General features: G+C 42.8%; 1 protein-coding gene across 1 annotated transcript in view; it reads left to right on the plus strand.

Annotated features, from left to right (window-relative positions):
* MTCL3 (MTCL family member 3) overlaps positions 1–18563 on the plus strand; it is a 45606-nt gene extending 27043 nt beyond the window's left edge. The window contains exons 4-6 of the mRNA XM_055534940.1: positions 8631–8702; positions 15478–16659; positions 18272–18563. Of these exons, the coding sequence (XP_055390915.1) occupies positions 8631–8702; positions 15478–16659; positions 18272–18382 (1365 nt within the window). The 3' untranslated portion in view covers positions 18383–18563. The remainder of the gene's footprint in view (positions 1–8630; positions 8703–15477; positions 16660–18271) is intronic.
* Positions 18564–19286: the final 723 nt, after the last annotated feature.

Below are 19286 nucleotides of genomic sequence, written 5' to 3' on the forward strand. Positions count from 1 at the left end.
AGCTTTAAATGGAATTTTTTAAGTGGACTTTTATTTATTATTTTGTTTTAACCTACCAACTTCTTGGTAGTGTGCGTGCATGCTCAGCATCTAAGTTGTGTCTGACTCTTTGCGACCCCATGGACTGTAGCCCTCCAGGCTCCTCTGTCCATGGGATCTCCCAAGCAAGAATACTGGAGTGGGTAGCCATTCCCTTCTCCAGGGGATCTTCCTGACCCAGGGACTGAACCCAAGTCTGCTCTGTTACAGGTGGCTTCTTTACCACTGAGCCACCAGGGAAGCCCCAGAAAGCTTAGGACCCTGCCTCATTTGTTTAGGGGAGAGAGCAGAGGATGTGGTCTTGGGCAAGATCTCTGGGTACTCTCACCTGCCTCTCCTCTGCCAGGTGTCAAGGATGCAATCCAAGGGAGGGAGGAGGACTTCTCGTGACCCGAGCCACACCTGCTTCCCTCCAAACTGTGTTACTGTGACAAAATACCACAGGCTGGTTAGCTTAGTTAGCTTATAAAAAGCAGAAATTTATTTCTCACAGTCTGGGGTGCTGGAAGTCCAAGATCAGGGTGGCAGCATGGCTGAGTGAGAACCCTCTTCCAGGACACAAACCAGTATACTCACATGACTGAAGAGGCTCGAGAGCTCTGTGGGGTCTCTTTTCTGTCTGCATTTGTCTTTGTGCATGCTCAGTCATGTCCAGCCCTTTTGCGATCCCATGGACTGCAGCCCACCAGGCTCCTCTGTCCATGGAATTCTCCAGGCAAGAACACTGGAGTTGGTTGCCATTTCCTTCTCCAGGGGATCTTCCCAACCCAGGGATCAAACCCAGGTCTCTTGCATTTCCTGCATTGGCAGGCAGATTCTTTACCACTAAACTACCTGGGAAGTCCGAAGTCTTTTTAATAAGGGCACTCTTGAAGGCTCCACCTTCGTGATCTGGGCACCTCCCAAAGGCCCCATCTCCTGTCACCACCATCTTAGGCTTTAGGATTTCAAGATAGGAATTTTGAGGAGACACAAACATTCAGACTGTAGCAGAGCCAGACTTCCTGCCACTTTCAGTTTTCCTTAGATTTTAGTCAGAAATCCTCGTGCCTCACTTCCAATGTTGTCCTGAAGTCACAAGCATTTACAGGATGACTGTGAGAACCAATGGGTGTATATGTCACTTCTGCCGACTCCTATGTTGAAAATAGGAAAATACATTGCTCCTGTGTAATCTCTGTAGACCAGTGCCCCAAACCCCATGCAGCTGCAGCCATGGTGTAATAGCATGCAGAAGGATATGCCCAGAAATAATATAACTCTGTACTTTAATTCTTTTGGAGTAGCAGTGGGATGTAATGTATTTGTTCAGAGCAAGAGTTGTGAGCTGGATAATGTACATCCTGGCTCTAACACAAGCTGAGAGATTTATCTCTTGTTTGCTTCAGATGATGGTGGTAAATTCCTAAGACTGGTAAGATTAAGTGAGTGGGAACATATCAAGTATTTGGAGAAGTATGTGGCACACATTTAGTGCTCCATAAATCCAATATTGGGTTTCCCTTGTAGCTCAGATGGTAAAGAATCTGCCTGTAATGCAGACCTGGGTTTAATCCCTGGGACAGGAAGATCCCCTAGAGAAGGGAATGACAACCCACTCTGGTATTCCTGCCAGGAAAATTCCATGGACAGAGGAGCCTGGGCAGCCCTCCCAGAGGTGGGTGGCAGTCCATGGGGTCGCAAAGAGTAGGACACCACTGAGTAACTAACACACACACAAATCCTATATTAATACACTTATGGTTTCCTTCTTAATTTAATTGCTATGCAAATGGGCCTCTCTTTAATTTTATTAAAAAACACAGGAGATTTTTATACATATAACATGTATAAAGATAGAATTTTAGGCAGGTTCTTCTCTGTTGTTTAATATCCTAAAAGCACAAAGATGCCACATATTAAGAAATGACCCAAATTTTAATCGCTGAAGGAAGTCAGTCTCGAAACATTTTAGAACACAAGTCCAAATTATATAATTGCTATGCAAACAATTTTGGGTAAAACTCTCTAATTCTTGGCCTTGACATGGATAAAAAGAATTTCGGTCTTTTGGATAGCTGAGGATGGGAATGCAAAGAATTATGATGTGGAGAAGACATGATTTCAGTATATTTCTCTAGAGAGTCACCTGAAGTGCTTTCTTTGAGAACCAATATGAGATTTAGCTCTAGCTTCCCAAACTGGTCCCCTTATAGAGGTTCCTAGATTTAGTACATGAAGATGGGACAGGATGATGGGGAGTGGAGGGAGGTGACAAATGTTATCCTCATAGGAAAGAGACTGTTTAGACTTCACTTACTTCTCCAGCTTTCTCTACCCAAGTGAATCTCTTGTCTTTGTTTCACTGGAGTCAGAAAGTTAATAAAAACTTACTGGAATATGAAAAGATGGTCAAATATTTATTGAAAATTTAAATGTGTTACTTAAAGGTATGTGTGGCCCTAGATGTGCCTTAAAGGCAATATATTTTTATTCAGGGGGAAACCTTTACTCAGAATTCTATTTGAGTTTGACATCCCACTTGAGTGATATTTAAATAAAAGTAAAATAGAAAATGCCTCTTAGGAAAAGATGGCCTAGTTTCAGCATTTCTCCTATATTAATTCAGAGGGCTCATTTTAACATTGCCCACAGGATAAAGTGTAAATTTCTTACCTCCACATGCTGACCTCAATCCCTGAAGCATTATACCTCAACTCTACAGTGTCTCTACCTCCATCACTTCTTTTCAGAAGTTAGCAAATCTATAAAGCACATTTATTTCTCCACATCTTTGCCCTTGTTGCTTACTTGGTTTTATTTCTGTTGAAATGTCATGTATCCTTCAAATATCAGCCCTCTTGGGTGATTTTCTCTGATTTCCCCAGATCTGGAGCCATAGGGAATTCACTGGCAGTCCAGCAGCCAAGGCATTGTGCTTTTACCCCCGGCGGCCTAGGTTCAATCCCTGGCTGGGAACTAAGATCCTAAAGCTGAGCTATGCTTAGCTGCTCAGTTGTGTCTGACGTTTTGCGACCCCATGGACTGTAGCCTGCCAGGCTTCTCTGTCCATTGGATTCTCCAGGCAAGAATACGGGAGTGGGTTGCCATGCCTTTCTCCAGGGGATCTTCCCAACCCAGGGATTGAAGCCAGGTCTCCCACATTGCAGGTGGATTCTTTACCATCTGAGCCACCAGGGAAGCTGTACAAGCTGAGGGACACAGCCAAAAACAGGAAAAAAAAAAGAGAGAGAGAGAGAGAGAGAAAATCATAGCTGTTTTTTTCCTCTCTCTGTCTTTTATTTGTTCTTCATTAATAAATAGAGTTAATTCTGTCTACTGATTTAGTTAATCATCTGCGTTCTTTTTACCATCATAAATAAGTTAGCCCTTTGGTGGGAGAGTGAAATATTTCCCAATCCTATTTGTATAACCATATAGTACCATAGAAAGTGAAGAGGAACTCAAAAGCCTCTTGATGAAAGTGAAAGTGGGGAGTGAAAAAGTTGGCTTAAAGCTCAACATTCAGAAAACGAAGATCATGGCATCCGGTCCCACCACTTCATGGGAAATAGATGGGGAAACAGTGGAAACGGTGTCAGACTTTATTTTTCTGGGCTCCAAAATCACTACAGATGGTGACTGCAGCCATGAAATTAAAAGACGCTTACTCCTTGGAAGGAAAGTTATGACCAACCTAGATAGCATATTGAAAAGCAGGGACATTACTTTGCCAACAAAGGTTGGACTAGTCAAGGCTATGGTTTTTCCTGTGGTCATGTATGGATGTGAGAGTTGGACTGTGAAGAAGGCTGAGCACCAAAGAATTGATGCTTTTGAACTGTGGTGTTGGAGAAGACTCTTGAGAGTCCCTTGGACTGCAAGGAGATCCAACCAGTCCATTCTGAAGGAGATCAGCCCTGGGATTTCTTTGGAAGGAATGATGCTAAAGCTGAAACTCCAGTACTTTGGCCACCTCATGCGAAGAGTTGATTCATTGGAAAAGACCCTGATGCTGGGAGGGATTGGGGGCAGGAGGAGAAGGGGACGACAGAGGATGAGATGGCTGGATGGCATCACTGACTCGATGGACGTGAGTCTGAGTGAACTCCGGGAGTTGGTGATGGACAGGGAGGGCTGGCGTGCTGCGATTCATGGGGTCGCAGAGAGTCGGGCACGACTGAGCGACTGATCTGATCTGATGGTACCATATATATGCTGTGCCGGCACGCACAGTTGCTTAGTTGTGTCCAGCTCTTTGCGACCTCATGGACTATAGCCTGCCAGGCTCCTCTATCCATGGAATTTTCCAGGCAAGAATACTGGAGTGGGCTGCCATTTCCTTCCCCAGTATATTAGGTTAGAAGTCAACAAATATTATATCTATGTAGTGAATAAAAAACAAGGGCCCCTCCTCCCCCCACCAAAAGTTCTCAGAACTAGAGCATGCTTTCCCTCATTTCCCTTTAATGTCATCCCTTTACTTCATGGTCATTTGGACTGCTTCCTTTGTGTCTTTGTATTTCTTCTATGACAGTCTGATTATGGACACTCCTTTAAAACATTAATAACTTGATTTAACAATTAAATTCAATTAACCTAATAATGTAATCTAATCATTAATTATTCTAATTTGCTAATGAAATGTAATAAATTAATAATTAGACTTCTTAATTGTCCTAATTGACATCAGGACAATAGTTTGACCTTCCTGAAATAAAATTGAAGCTTTATTTAATGTCCTTCAAGATCTGATAGTAAATCCCATGTCACCCTCTCCTCACACTTTGTTACAGCCATCCCAAATATCTTTGTCCCAGCAATGATCTTTCTACATGGAATGCTTTGTTCTTTCCTCTCCTCTCCATCTTTGGCTGTGTTGCTGCTGCTGCTAAGTCGCTTCAGTCGTGTCCGACTCTGTGCGAGCCCATTCTCCAGGCAAGAACACTGGAGTGGGTTGCCATTTCCTTCTCCAATGCATGATAGTGAAAAGTGAAAGTGAAGTCGCTCAGTCGTGTCTGACTCCTAGCGACCCCATGGACTGCAGCCTACTAGGCTCCTCCGTCCATGGGATTTTCCAGGCAAGAGTACTGGAGTGGGGTGCCATGCTGTATTACTCCTCATCTACCAGAGTCAAGATAAGATTCTACTTCTTTCTGGAAATCATCTCTAGCTCCCCATTCCATCTCCAGCCCTAGGCTGGATTAAGCCTTTCTTCTTTGTGATCTAGTAAATAATAAAGATCAGAATCAAGCTTGCTGGAATCAAGATTTCTGGGAGAAACATCAACAACCTTGGATAATGCAGAGGATACCACTCTTATGGCAGAAAGTGAAAAGGAACTAAAGAGCCTCTTGATGAGAGTGAAAGAGGAGAGTGAAAAAGCTGTCTTAAAACTCAACATTCAGAAAACTAAGATCATGGCATCTGGTCCCATCACTTCATGATGAATAGAAGGGGAAAAAGTGGAAGCAGTGACAGATTTTATTTTCTTGGGATCCAAAATCACCATGGATGGTGATCATAGCCATGAAATTAAAAGATGCTTGCTCCTTGGAAGGAAAGCTATGATAAAACCAGACAGCATATTAAAAAAGCAAAGACATCACTTTGCCAACAAAGGTCCATATAGTCAAACCTATGGTTTTTCTAGTAGTCATGTATGGAGGTGAGAGTTAGACCATAAAAAAGGCTGAGCACCAAAGAATTGATGCTTTTGAATTATAGTACTGGAGAAGACTCTTCAGAGTCCCCTGGGCTGCAAGGAGGTCAAACCAGTCAATTCCAAAGGAAATCATCCCTGAATATTCACTGGAAAGACTGATGCTGAAGCTGAAGCTCCAATACCTTGGCCACCTGATGCGAAGAGCTGATTCATTGGAAAAGGCCCTGATGCTAGGAAAGACTGAAGCAAGAGGAGAAGGGGGCAACAGATGATGAGATGGTTAGATAGCATCACCAACTCAATGGACATGAGTTTGAGCAAACTCCAGGAGTTAGTGAAGGACAGGGAAGCCAGGGGTGCTGCAGTTCATGGAGTCACAAAGAGTTGGACACGACTTGGTGACTGAACAACAACAGCAACAAAAGATCAGAAAGACTTGGGTCAAGGCCTGATTTTGCTACTTACCAAGCAGTGAGTTTAGACTAGTGTTTCTCAAACTTTATCATGCATCAGAATCACCTGGAGAGCTGGCTAAACCATGGCTCACTGGTCCCCATCTCTTGACTTTCTGATTCAGTAGCTCTGGGATGGGTCCTGAGAATTTACACAAATAAGTTTCCAAGTGACACTGATGATGTTACTGTGGGGACCATACTTGGAGAACCACTGCTTTAAATAATCTAATTAACCTCTCTCAGCTTTATTTTTACCATCTATGTTCGTGCTAAGATGCTTCAGTCATACAATGACTCTGGGTTGCACGACTCTGCAACCCTATGAACTGTAGCCTGCCAGGCTCCTCTGTCCAGGGATTCTGCAAGCAAGAATACTGGAGTGGGTTGCTCTCCAGGGGATCTTCTCAACCCAGGGACTGAACCCATGTCTCATAGTCTCATGCATTGGCAGGCAAGTTCTTTACCACCAGTGCCACCTGGGAAGCCTCTTATCATTTACAAAGTGAGCTTAAAAAAATTGTGTTTGATACGAATAGTACTCAATGCCAGTTAATATTGCTTCTGCATTATCATTGCTTTCACCACACTATTAAATTGCAGACTGAACAGACCATTTGTCAAGTAGATCAGGAAAATCATAATGAGCAGAGACTGTGTTAGTGTTATTATCGTACCGCTTCCCTGGTGGCTCAGAGGTTAAAGTGTCTGCCTCCAGTGTGGGAGACCTGGGTTCATTCCCTGGGTCAGGAAGATCCCCTGGAGAAGGAAATGGTAACCCACTCCAGTATTCTTGCCTGGAGAATCCCATGGACAGAGAAGCCTGGTAGGCTACGGTCCACGGGGTCGCAAAGAGTTGGACACGACTGAGCGACTTCACTTTCACTTTCATGAAGTACGTTAGTATGCACTAGATACACATATATTGGAATAAAATCAAAGTAAGAGCATTCCACAAATATTTAATAAAATGAACTTAGGCATGTCTTCATAGATAGCCCCTGTACAGATGGTTCCACGAGTCCCTAGTCATGGCTTACTGTATTCCTGGTTTTCTTGAGACAGTTTTTGCTGCTTCATTCCTAAATCACTTTTGGTTATGGTGAATCAGTCCCCACAGCTTCTAAGAAAATTATACAAGCAACATGGAGAATTTCTCTAAAAGAGAAATAAGTAACCACATAGACTATTCATTTGGCTCTGTAGTTACCGTTTTATACTGAATGAAAGCAGTTGCAACCTGAACATATGCCTGTGTTTAACACTGGAAATGGGTTAGAAATTAGCATGTGAGGAATTTAATTTGCAGTTGTTGGCAAATTCATGAAGCCTGTTCTTTTGAGAAACTGAGCCTGCCTTTACTGTCAGCCTGTATGGCCATCCTTCTCTTTGACCTCAGAATCTCATATTTCACATTCACTCATTAGTTCAGCAAATATTTCGTTTCAACATCTGCTCTGTGGCAACCATTATTCTCATGGTGGAGATGCCACACTGAGACAAAGCCCCTTCTTTACAGAACCTAAAGCATGGCATTTGCCAACTTGTACTAAATTGTTTGCATTTGTATCTCTGTCTTCCTCGCCAGGTTGTGAACTTACTGATGGTCGGTACATTATTTGTTTGATCCTTGTGTGTCCAGCTCAATATTTAGTATATGATAGATATTCATACATATGGATTATTACTCATACAGAATGACTTTATTTTACTGGTGGTGAGAAATGGAACCGAGCACCAGAGATCAAGCACTGCTGGTCTCAGAGGATTTGGCACTCAATGTGTATTTTTTTTTGACCTGCAAAGTGTTGTTTGTTTGAATTTCAGTTAAGTAAAACGTGGAAGATTTTACATAACTCTCCAAATCTCCAGCTTCTTTTGAAAAAGCCTACATTTCTAATTCCTTCTCATCATCCTGCTCCTTTAGAAAAAGCATGACACCTCCATTTCACTGTAACCCCTACCACTCCCAACTGTATTACACGTGTGTAAGTGTGTACATGGACATGTGTATCATGTTTGTTTACATGAGTGAGTGATTAGGAAAGAGTGAGATTCTTCAAATTCTATATAAATCCACTGAGAGTTGGTCTTGATAATCTTATAACAACCTTAAGTCCAACAAGAAATAATACTTTCTTCTTTTTTTTTTTCTTCAATGATGTAGAATAATAACAAGGATTTGCTTTCATTTGCAATATAAGTATATTAAGTTATTGATCTAAATTTTCTCCAAGTTGCTTTTCTGCATTGTTACAGTAGGTTTCCTATATTTCTCAGTTCAACGTGATAATTGCCAGCTATCCTTCTATTGTGATATATACTCCCATCCAAAGTAAGATATATATGGTTTGGGTTTTTTCCCTCTCTTACGATTATTGAACTTATTATTTGGCTTTTTTTTTTTTTTAATCATAGGAGATTAGAACTCTTAAAACTAAAATTGAATTTAAAATGTAGTTTATCAAACTAAACCTATTCATGCTTTGTTTCAGCTATCTTTAAAGAGAAGAGGAAGCAAAGATTTGCCAAAATCTGAAAAAAAGGCTCAGCAGACTCCCACAGAGGTATGTGGAAATAAAATTTCAACTAGTACATCAAACACCTCTAAATGTACATAATGATAAGCTACATCTATATGTAGACATATAGGGCTTCTCTGGGCTTCCCTGTACCAAGGCTTCCCTGGTAGCTCAGATGGTAAAGCTTCTGCCTGCAATGCAGAAGACCTGGGTTTGAACCCTGGGTTGGGAAGATCTTCTGGAGAAGGAAGTGGCAACCCACTCCAGTACTCTTGCCTGGAAAATTCCATGGAAGGAAGAGCCTGGTAGGCTACAGTACATGGGGTCATAACAAGTCGGACACGACTGAACGACTTCACTTCATGTGTAGACATAATAATGAGACATACTTGTGTAAAACAGAATTACATTATGGGTATCCATTATGTAGCTATAAATGCAGGAGGCAATATAATACATTCAGTATCTTTGCTTAAAAAACTAGCACTAACATCCCTTTTACTATTGCTTTTGTAATGTAATCACATAGCAAAATGTCATTAGTCCTTTATGCGTTGCTGCATTTAAGAACTGTACCCATGGTGCTAATCTTGTTCACCCATAATTAATAAGGACATTAGAATAGCTGTTCCTATAGTATCAGGAGAGGAGAAAGAAAGGAATGTTGTAGGAAAGATGGCAGAGGGAAAAGAGAGGCTCATGATGGTTTTGGAGAGTCCCAGAATGAAGTAATTCTCTCTACCATGATTGGGGGAGCCAAGAAAAGAAATGAAAGAATAAAAATAAAACTTAAAACATGTTGTCAACATGGGCATGTTAAGAACCTAGAACAGCCACAGTAAAGACTAGCTTTTATGGTGAGCAGAGGTGCTGGTGGATGTAATAAAGGAGATTTTAAAACAGAAGACGAGATATTTAGGGTCAGCTATGACATTATGGCTCGCTAAAATTACTTGGCTAAATATTTATTCTTAAAGGTGTAAACTGGGATCTATAATACTATCAGATCAGATCAGATCAGTCACTCAGTCGTGTCTGACTCTTTGCGACCCCATGAATCGCAGCACGCCAGCCCTCCCTGTCCATCACCAACTCCCGGAGTTCACTCAGACTCACGTCCATCGAGTCAGTGATGCCATCCAGCCATCTCATCCTCTGTCGTCCCCTTCTCCTCCTGCCCCCAATCCCTCCCAGCATCAGAGTCTTTTCCAATGAGTCAACTCTTCGCATGAGGTGGCCAAAGTACTGGAGTTTCAGCTTTAGCATCATTCCTTCCAAAGAAATCCCAGGGCTGATCTCCTTCAGAATGGACTGGTTGGATCTCCTTGCAGTCCAAGGGACTCTCAAGAGTCTTCTCCAATGCCACAGTTCAAAAGCATCAATTCTTTGGTGCTCAGCCTTCTTCACAGTCCAACTCTCACATCCATACATGACCACAGGAAAAACCATAGCCTTGACTAGTCCAACCTTTGTTGGCAAAGTAATGTCTCTGCTTTTGCATATGTATTTTTTTTTTCATTCTTACAAGGTATTTTCTCATTTGGTAATAATTTTAACTAAAGCAATGTTTAAATATTCAAATTTGAAAAAGTTGATCTCATTCTTTTTTAAAAGCATAACATAGTAATTGTTAAGTTTCCTATTCTCTCTCTCCCCTCTCTGTTCATTTTCCCCTTGGTACTGACATAAACATTTATAGGCCTCAGCAGTTCTAGAATCCCAAGTCTTCTACCAAAGTCATCTCCCTTTTGTAACTGTCTTGTGCATGCATGCTAAGTTGCTTAAGTCGTGTCCAGCTCTTTGCAAACCCATGGACTATAGCCCACCAGGCTGCTCTGTCCATGGGATTTCCCTGGCAGGAATACTTGAGTAGGTAGCCATTCCCTTCTCCAGGGGATCTTTCCCACCCAGGGATCAAACCCAGGTCTCCTGCATTGCAGGTGGATTCTTTACAATCTGTACCTGTCTCATCCTCCCTTAATAAGTTCATATATGCTCTGTCACCACAGCTCTCTAACTCTGTCTTGCCATAATTTTATCCATCAGTTTTCTTCCCCAACCTCATTTAGGGAGAAGGTGCTTTATACTCCCTGCTTTAAAGTCTTAAGTCAGCTTTAACCAACAGTTTATTTTTTTTAACTTCAGTTCAGTTTTAACTTATGTTTGTCCTATTCTTATATTTCGCATGTTAAAGTTTATTTATTCTTTTCACCCATATTCTCTAATCCAGGAATCCTTAAGTGCTTGTTCCTGGCTCTGTGGACCCCCACTCCATGTGCATATAGGCACTTTTCTCCAAAAGACACATGCAGCTTTCATTAGCTTTTCAGTGGGACCTGGGGCCTGCATTGCAGGCAGGTTCTTTACCCTCTGAGCCACCAGGGAAGCCCCCATACTGTAGCCAGGGACCATCTTGTTCAGCTTGTGCTCATCAGTGTCTAATGTCTGGCACTCTGGAGTAGGATCAATATACACTTTTGAATACTTCCATGTACCCCTTTTCTAGATGAGCCATATGAAATTGCCAACATATTGTTGATTCTGACCTACACAAATGGCTATTTCATATGGTTCAACCTGCTACTATTGGATAGCTTTATATTTCATTTTGTTCACTTTCTTTTACGTATTCCCCACATATTCCTCCAGCGAGTGACTTTATATACTGAGAAATGGTCTTGCAGAGCAGTTAAAAACAGTAACTTTAGGACTGGGTTGCCTACATGGAAATCTCTGCCATATACCAGCTACATGACCTTAGACAAGTTACTTATTCTTTCTATGTCTGTGTTTCCTCATCCTTAAAATGGGGTCATAATAGAGAGTTGTTGCACAGATTAAATGAGCTGTTGTTGTTGTTGTTGAGTCCCTCAGTTGTGTCTGACTCTTTGCGACCCCATGGATTATGCAGCACACCAGGCTTCCCTGTCCTTCGTTATCTCTCGGAGTTTGCTCAAACTCATGCGCATTGAGTTAGTGATGCCATCCAACCATCTCATCCTCTGTCGTCCCCTTCTCCTCATGCCCTCAGTCTTTCCCAGCATCAAGGTCTTTTCCAATGAGTTAATATATTAGAGTGCAGTTTAGCTCTAGAAATGGCTAAGTTAAAGCTAAGCTCAGCTCTCTTCTTTGGGCCCTCATCATCTTAATGTTCCCCTTCCTCTTATGGTTATATCTTCTTAAGAGTGAGTCTTTACCATACACACACAAAAAAGATAACTTGCTTTGCATCTCAAAGCATTGTAATGTTTCTTGACTGCCATTAGTTGTGGAAAATAGGAGCAAACATTTCTGATCAGTTACATTTCAACCAGGCACTTTCCATACAATCTCTGATTTACTGATTCACATTTACGTATGGGATTTCCCTGCCCAGTTCCAAATGGTGCCTACAATACTTGGGTTACAGGATGAGGATACAAGGTACCTTGACATACAGGATTCTGACATACAGGATGCAAGGCACATTGACATACAGGATTCATGACTTTGCTACATGGAATACATGTCCAACTCATAACATACTTTTAATGTTTTCATTGCATGAAATGGAATGAAAGAATGGACAGGAGAGCATACATATACACAAATGAGATATCCTCCTGTTTTATATTTGCTTGTCGTTCTATTCCAATCTATGACTTATATATTAAACTGTGTTGCTGTTTTAGTTAGATTCAAACTGCAGTGTTATGTGAACATTTTTTTTTTAGTAGCAGCTAAAGGCCTTCCTTGCAGTCAAGGACTTTGACAGAACATGGAGCCAAGCTGGTTTCCCCATCTCACCTACTCTTACTTCCTGACAGAACCTAATCTAGATAAAAGCATATTCGGCATGCATATTGTTGGTCACCTTTCTACTCAAGCATTATTTCCAATTCTTGGCTTTAATGCCTTTGTCCTGCTCCGGGCTCTAACTTTTGATCATTTCTTTTCAGTCTCCCTTTCTTTTCTGCTCCCCTTTGATTGCCTCTGAGGCCATTGCAATAGCCCCAGCCATCACCTCTGTGCATCTCATCCTCATGTCCTCCTCTCTGGGCCCAAGCTGTCTCCAGGTCCAGGGCTGTAATCTTGCTAATCGTGGGCCTGAGATTCCCACTGATAGATGTTTCTACTGGGTATCCCTCTGCGGACACACCTCAAAGGCAACATTTTAATATACTTAAACCCATATTCTTCCCCTAAAAGCTGATCCTCTTTGTTCAGTCTCTGTTCCTGTTATTGACAACACAATCCATCAAGACACCTAAGCTCAAAAACATCAGGGTTATCTTTGACTCTTCTGCTGATGTGATATTAGACACTGTGATACGTCCTTAGGCTTGTGCCTCAGATGGTAGAGACCACCTGTAATGCAGAAGACCAGGGTTTGACGCCTGGGTTGGGAAGATCCCCTGGAGGAGGGCTTGGCAATCCGCTTCAATATTCTTGCCTGGAGACTCTCATGGACAGAGGAGCCTAGGGGGCTACAGTCCATGGATTGCATAGAGTCGGACATGACTGAGTAACTAACACACACAATATGTCCTTGGTTTCATTCTCACTGAATTAGTCCAGGGGACCCCCACACATAGTCTCTCGCAAGGCAGCTTCTTTCTTTCCTGGTGAAATGGATTCTCATATCTAATCTTCCTGTGACATATTCTTAACCCCTTTCTCTCTCTGTGCTCCTGGGGTTCTCTCATCTCTCTGGGCTTCTCTCCTTTTTGTGAACCCCTTCTAGAGGAAAGCATACAAGCCAACACATCTGATTTTGTTATTTTAACTCATTGTCCTACTTTTTTCCTCTTGTGCATCGTTTCTAGAGGCATCATGTGCAGTGGAAAAACATGATTTTGAGAATCAGTCTGAATACAGATGTGCTCTGTCACATTAACTTGGGCTTTTCCGTGAAGCTGCCCTATCTGTAAAGTAGACATGGTATATCACCTTCCTCGTGGGGCTAGTGTGAAGATGTAATGATGTAAAGAATGTGACGTTAAGGCTCTGCACACTCAGCAGCTCTCAGACCTCCATACTAATTCTCATTAGTGGACGGGAGCATAAGAGCCCCATGCCCTACTCTCCCTCTCTTCCATCTGGAAAGCTCTGGGCTGTATTTACTGAGCATCCCTGGCAGAAGCTCGTTATTCTCCTCACCTTCACCTTCTGTGGTTGCTACATTTTTACCAGAGTTCATCTCAAACACAGCTGACTCAGTGCTGGAAAAGAAAGGCATTTTTATTCCCATTTTTTGAAATGAAGAAACCAAAGTCCGCCAAAGTCACGTGATATGCCCAAAGTGCCTGCTTAAAAGAGAATTTTGGGAAATCGTCCTTGGGAAATATGTCCTTGAACATTATAATGTGCTTTTATATTACCTCAGAGAAAGAGTTGATTTCCATTTTTCTGTTTGTAATTTTCCATTTAATGATTAGGGTTTGAAGGGTGCCTACGAATGTGTGAGAAGAACTTCTATAGCACCAGTCCCCCAACCTTCTTAGCACCAGGGACCAGTTTTCGTGAAAAGTGAAAGTGAAAGTCACTTGGTCGTGTCTGACTCTTTGAGACCCCATGGAATTCTCCAGGCCAGAATACTGCAGTGGGTAGCCTTTCCCTTCTCCAGGGGATCTTCCCAACCCAGGGGTAGAACCCAGGTCTCCTGCATTGCAGGTGGATTCTTTACCATCTGAGCCACAAGGGAAGCCCGAGAATACTGGAGTGGGTAGCATATCCCTTCTCCAGCAGATCTTCCTGACCCAGGAATCGAAACAGGTCTCCTGCATTTCAGGCAGATTCTTTACCAACTGAGCTATCAGGGAAACCAGTTTTCATGGAAGACAGTTTTTTCCACAGAGGGCATAGTGGGCAAGGATTATTTCAGGATGATTCAAGTGCATAACATTTATTGCACTTTATTTCTATTATTATTACATCAGCTCCACTTCAGATAATCAAGCATTAGATCCCAGAGGTTGGGGAACCCTGTTCTGTAGGATCTACTCCATCATTCTTTCATCAGGCAGAACCAGTAGCCATTTCAGACTTATGGGACTACATCCCATTTTAAAAGTGATCTAGGTGGAACCAGTTTCTTCTTGGATGGACCATTCCTGTGTTAAACTTTACCTATTTTAAAGGCTGTAAAAACAATTCTCCCTTGAATAAAGATGGAGGATAGATTATTTTCTGTATGGCTCTGTGATCATGTGCCTAACTGAGCCTTAATGTCAGAACTGAATTCAAATTTCACCTTGGTCCTCTGCTACTTAATAGCTGTGTAACCTTGAACAATTTGTTGAACATCTTTAAACCAGTTGTTGTAATACCTACTCCTAAATTTACACATTAAATTAGGTCATATATGTTGAGAACTTTATAGACTCTGGCTAAGAGTCAGAGCTCAATAAATGGCAGGGAGTGCATACCAACCACATCTTCCTTCCAGGGAATGATTTTCATATTTACTACAGTCCGGAGAATTCAAACCCCAAGAAAAACAAAACAAAGTGAACACTGTTGAAAATGACAGTCAAAACCAGTTGTATGCATTGGGAACATATAATTTTGTAAACAGTGATGACCACAGTTTTTCTCTTCTTATATTCGTTTCTCTTTTTATTTTCAGGATATAATGTTGTCCTGATCTTTTATTTGCCAAAGAATTTAAATGATTTGAAGAAAACATACAGCATCTATGTCTTTGTCTCTCCCTCTGTCTCATTAAATCTTAAATTACAAGGAAAGGGAATGATTTCCGCAGGTGTCCCTTTTTGGTCGTTTTCTTTCTTTACATGAAAAATGAGCTCCTATCCCCTTCCTTTTCTTTTTCCCAATTGAGGAGGACAATGAAGATCTGAAATGCCAGCTGCAGTTCGTGAAGGAAGAAGCCGCTCTGATGAGAAAGAAAATGGCCAAGATTGACAAAGAAAAGGACAGATTCGAACACGAGCTCCAGAAGTACCGATCCTTTTACGGGGATCTGGACAGTCCTTTGCCCAAAGGAGAAGCCGGGGGCCCGCCCAGCACCAGAGAAGCCGAGCTCAAGCTGCGGCTGAGGCTGGTGGAGGAAGAAGCCAACATCCTGGGCAGAAAGATCGTCGAACTGGAAGTGGAGAACCGAGGCCTGAAGGCGGAACTGGACGACCTGCGGGGCGATGACTTCAACGGCTCGGCCAACCCCCTGATGAGGGAGCAGAGCGAATCCCTGTCGGAGCTGCGGCAGCACCTGCAGCTGGTGGAGGATGAGACGGAGCTGCTGCGTAGGAACGTGGCCGACCTCGAAGAGCAAAACAAGCGCATCACGGCGGAGCTCAACAAGTACAAATACAAATCAGGGGGCCATGAGAGCACGCGGCACCACGACAGCGCCAAGACCGAGGCCCTACAGGAGGAGCTGAAGGCGGCGCGCCTGCAGATCAACGAGCTCAGCGGCAAGGTCATGCAGCTGCAGTACGAGAACCGCGTGCTCATGTCCAACATGCAGCGCTACGACCTGGCCTCACACCTGGGCATCCGCGGCAGCCCGCGTGACAGCGACGCCGAGAGCGACGCGGGCAAAAAGGAGAGTGACGACGACTCACGGCCGCCGCATCGCAAGCGAGAAGGGCCTATCGGCGGCGAGAGCGACTCGGAGGAGGTGCGCAACATCCGCTGCCTCACGCCCACCCGCTCCTTCTACCCCGCGCCGCCGCCGGGGCCCTGGCCCAAGAGCTTCTCTGACCGGCAGCAGATGAAGGATATCCGCTCGGAGGCTGAGCGCCTGGGCAAGACCATCGACCGCCTCATCGCCGACACCAGCACCATTATCACCGAGGCGCGCATCTACGTGGCCAACGGGGACCTGTTCGGACTCATGGACGAGGAGGACGACGGCAGCCGCATCCGCGAGCACGAGCTGCTCTACCGCATCAACGCGCAGATGAAGGCCTTCCGCAAGGAGCTGCAGACCTTCATCGACCGGCTCGAGGTGCCCAAGTCCGCCGACGACCCCGGCGCCGAGGAGCCCATATCCGTGAGTCAGGTACAGTTCTGCCTATTGCGAGCCACGGCGCTGGCGAGGCTGGTCCGCGGAGCCGCGGTCCCCAGAGGGGCGACTCCGCGCACCCACCTCCACGCCCCGCTTTAGGGAAACCCCAGCTCAGAGCCTCTCTGGGCTTGGAAGCTCCACGGCGCACTTGTTCTTTGACCCTGTCCTTCTTCAGGCCTGATGTTTTCGTCATCCAATCGCTAAGTTAATTGTTCCCTCTCTGATCTGTTTCAGAGAGACATATATCCACCTCTCCCTTCCCCCAGTTTTTGTGTAAAGATGAAAGGATTTTTAAGATACATTATTATTGAAGGTCGACATTTTCAGTATTAACTCTACTGATTCTAATAGATTTTGCTGCAGGAAGGTCCCGAATAGAAATCTTCAATTGCTGGTCTGTGGTTTTCGAACCGAGATTCAAATTAAGCTTAAAGTACTTTTAAATCACTAAATGATCAGTATTTATGCATCACTACTGATGGTAGTGGCAGTTGTTTAGTCGCTCAGTCGTGTCCGACTCTACCCGTGGACTGTAGCCCACCTGGCTCCTCTGTCCATGGGATTTCCCAGGCAAGAATACTGGAGTGGGGTGCCATTTCCTTCTTCAGGGCATCTTCCCAATCCAGGGATCGAACCTGTATCTCTTGCATTGGCAGGTGGATTACTTTACCGCTGAGCCACCAGGGACCCAGCGGTAAAGAGAGATGCTTTTGTGTCTGGAGCCCTCCCTACAAGAGGAGCAGATAGAAGCCGCTGTTGTACCTACCACCAAAGTAACATGATATTTATTTCTAGAGAAAATCACTGTCAGTTCTCTAGAAGACCCTCAGGCTGGGGAAGGAGTGTTACACTTTAGCCCTCAATGCAACACTAATTCAGAGAAATAGTAATAACTATTCCCGAACAGGGAAAACCAGCGTTTTTCCTTCATCCTAATTGTAGAGGCACATCTGATGAATTGGACTGATCTCCTCTAGCCAGGTATGGTGGCCAAAAACCAATGCATTTTGTCAGAGTTAACCACATAAAAGAGAGTTTACAAAACAAACAGGCAGTACTACCCTTTCGCAAGCCTGGTATCTTGTATCCATTGAGGAACCCATAGAAGAGCAACAGCATGCATGGCTTTTAAGGCATGCAAGAGGTTTAAATCTAAAAATCAGTTTATACACAGAAGCATGATATTAGATTAACTGCCTGTTAGTCACAACTAGAAAAATCCCAACCCTATTGCTTATTTATCTTGCATGCTGCTTTGCTTTGCTATTAAAAAAAATAAAAAGTTTTATGATAAAACTTGTTGAATTTTGAAATGTTAATGATTTTTTCTCTATGTATTATGTCAAATAGTTGGTTTTTAATTTCCTTGTTGCAGATTTTGAATACTTTGCGCATGTGTTTTTTCAATTATACTCTCAGAAAGAAATAGCAATCAGAGTAAGAGAAAGTATGTATATAACAGTAGGCTTTCAGACTTTGTAAGTATATATGAGGGAGGGGTCTTTATTTTAAGTTGAATGGATATGTAGATTAGTTGATATAAACTTAAGTTTTAAAAATTATTATTAATTAATTCTTCTTTTTGTCTTTGCATTTACCTTCCCAGATGTTCCAGCCTATCATTTTACTTATTCTCATTCTTGTATTATTTTCATCACTTTCTTACACAACAATATTTAAACTTGTCTTCCTTTTTACACTGTTTTTTGTACTGTAAACCTTTCATCATTTACCATTCATTGTAGTATTTCAGTTTGTTTGTTTTGTTCACCCTTCAAGACAAGAAGTAAAAGAAGTATAATTTCTGTAGTAACCAATGCTATAAAAACACTGAAGACTGCTTATTTCTTTAAAAAGACGCATCTTCCCACTACCAAATTCAGTAAGAAGCCTGAGCATTAAATATTTCAGGTAAGGGTGTAAGTATGACTTCTCTTTTTATAAATCATTTTCATTTTTACTACTTTCTTTTACATTTTGATTTGTACTCTTCTTAAATCACTGTAAGAATGACTGTGAACATTTCCCAAGTCTCTCAATTATTTCTCAGTATTTGACTATTATGATAATTCAAAATCTGGACATTCACAAGTTGGTCACATCTTAGAAAATGTATAGATTTATAAAGTGCTTTTGCTAAATTGCATCAGACTAACAAAATAACTTTGATAACCAACGCTGCTGCTGCTGCTAAGTCGCTTCAGTCGTGTCCGACTCTGTGCGACCCCATAGACGGCAGCCCATCAGGCTCCACTGTCCCTGGGATTCTCCAGGCAAGAACACTGGAGTGGGTTGCCATTTCCTAAGTATCAGCAAAAATTATGGTGAAGAAATAAAATGTGACCATCACAGAAACTAAACAAGTCATTGTGATGCTGATCGTGTTTCGTCTACATGTTTGGAAGCATGAGAGTGAGTTATGCCTTAGTTCATTGAGAAGGGAATTATCTTTGTCCTCTGCATTTGACCAGTTTCAACCATTCCTACCAAACCAACCATATCTGTGTTTACTTATTATGTGCGTGGATGCTCAGTCACTTCAGTCGTGTCTAACTTTTTGCGACTCCTGGGACCGTAGCCTGCCAGGCTCCTCTGTCCATGGGATTCTCCAAGCAAGCACA

The sequence above is a fragment of the Bubalus kerabau genome, chromosome 9 (assembly GCF_029407905.1).
Source record: "Bubalus kerabau isolate K-KA32 ecotype Philippines breed swamp buffalo chromosome 9, PCC_UOA_SB_1v2, whole genome shotgun sequence".
Classification (NCBI taxonomy): Eukaryota; Metazoa; Chordata; class Mammalia; order Artiodactyla; family Bovidae; genus Bubalus; species Bubalus kerabau.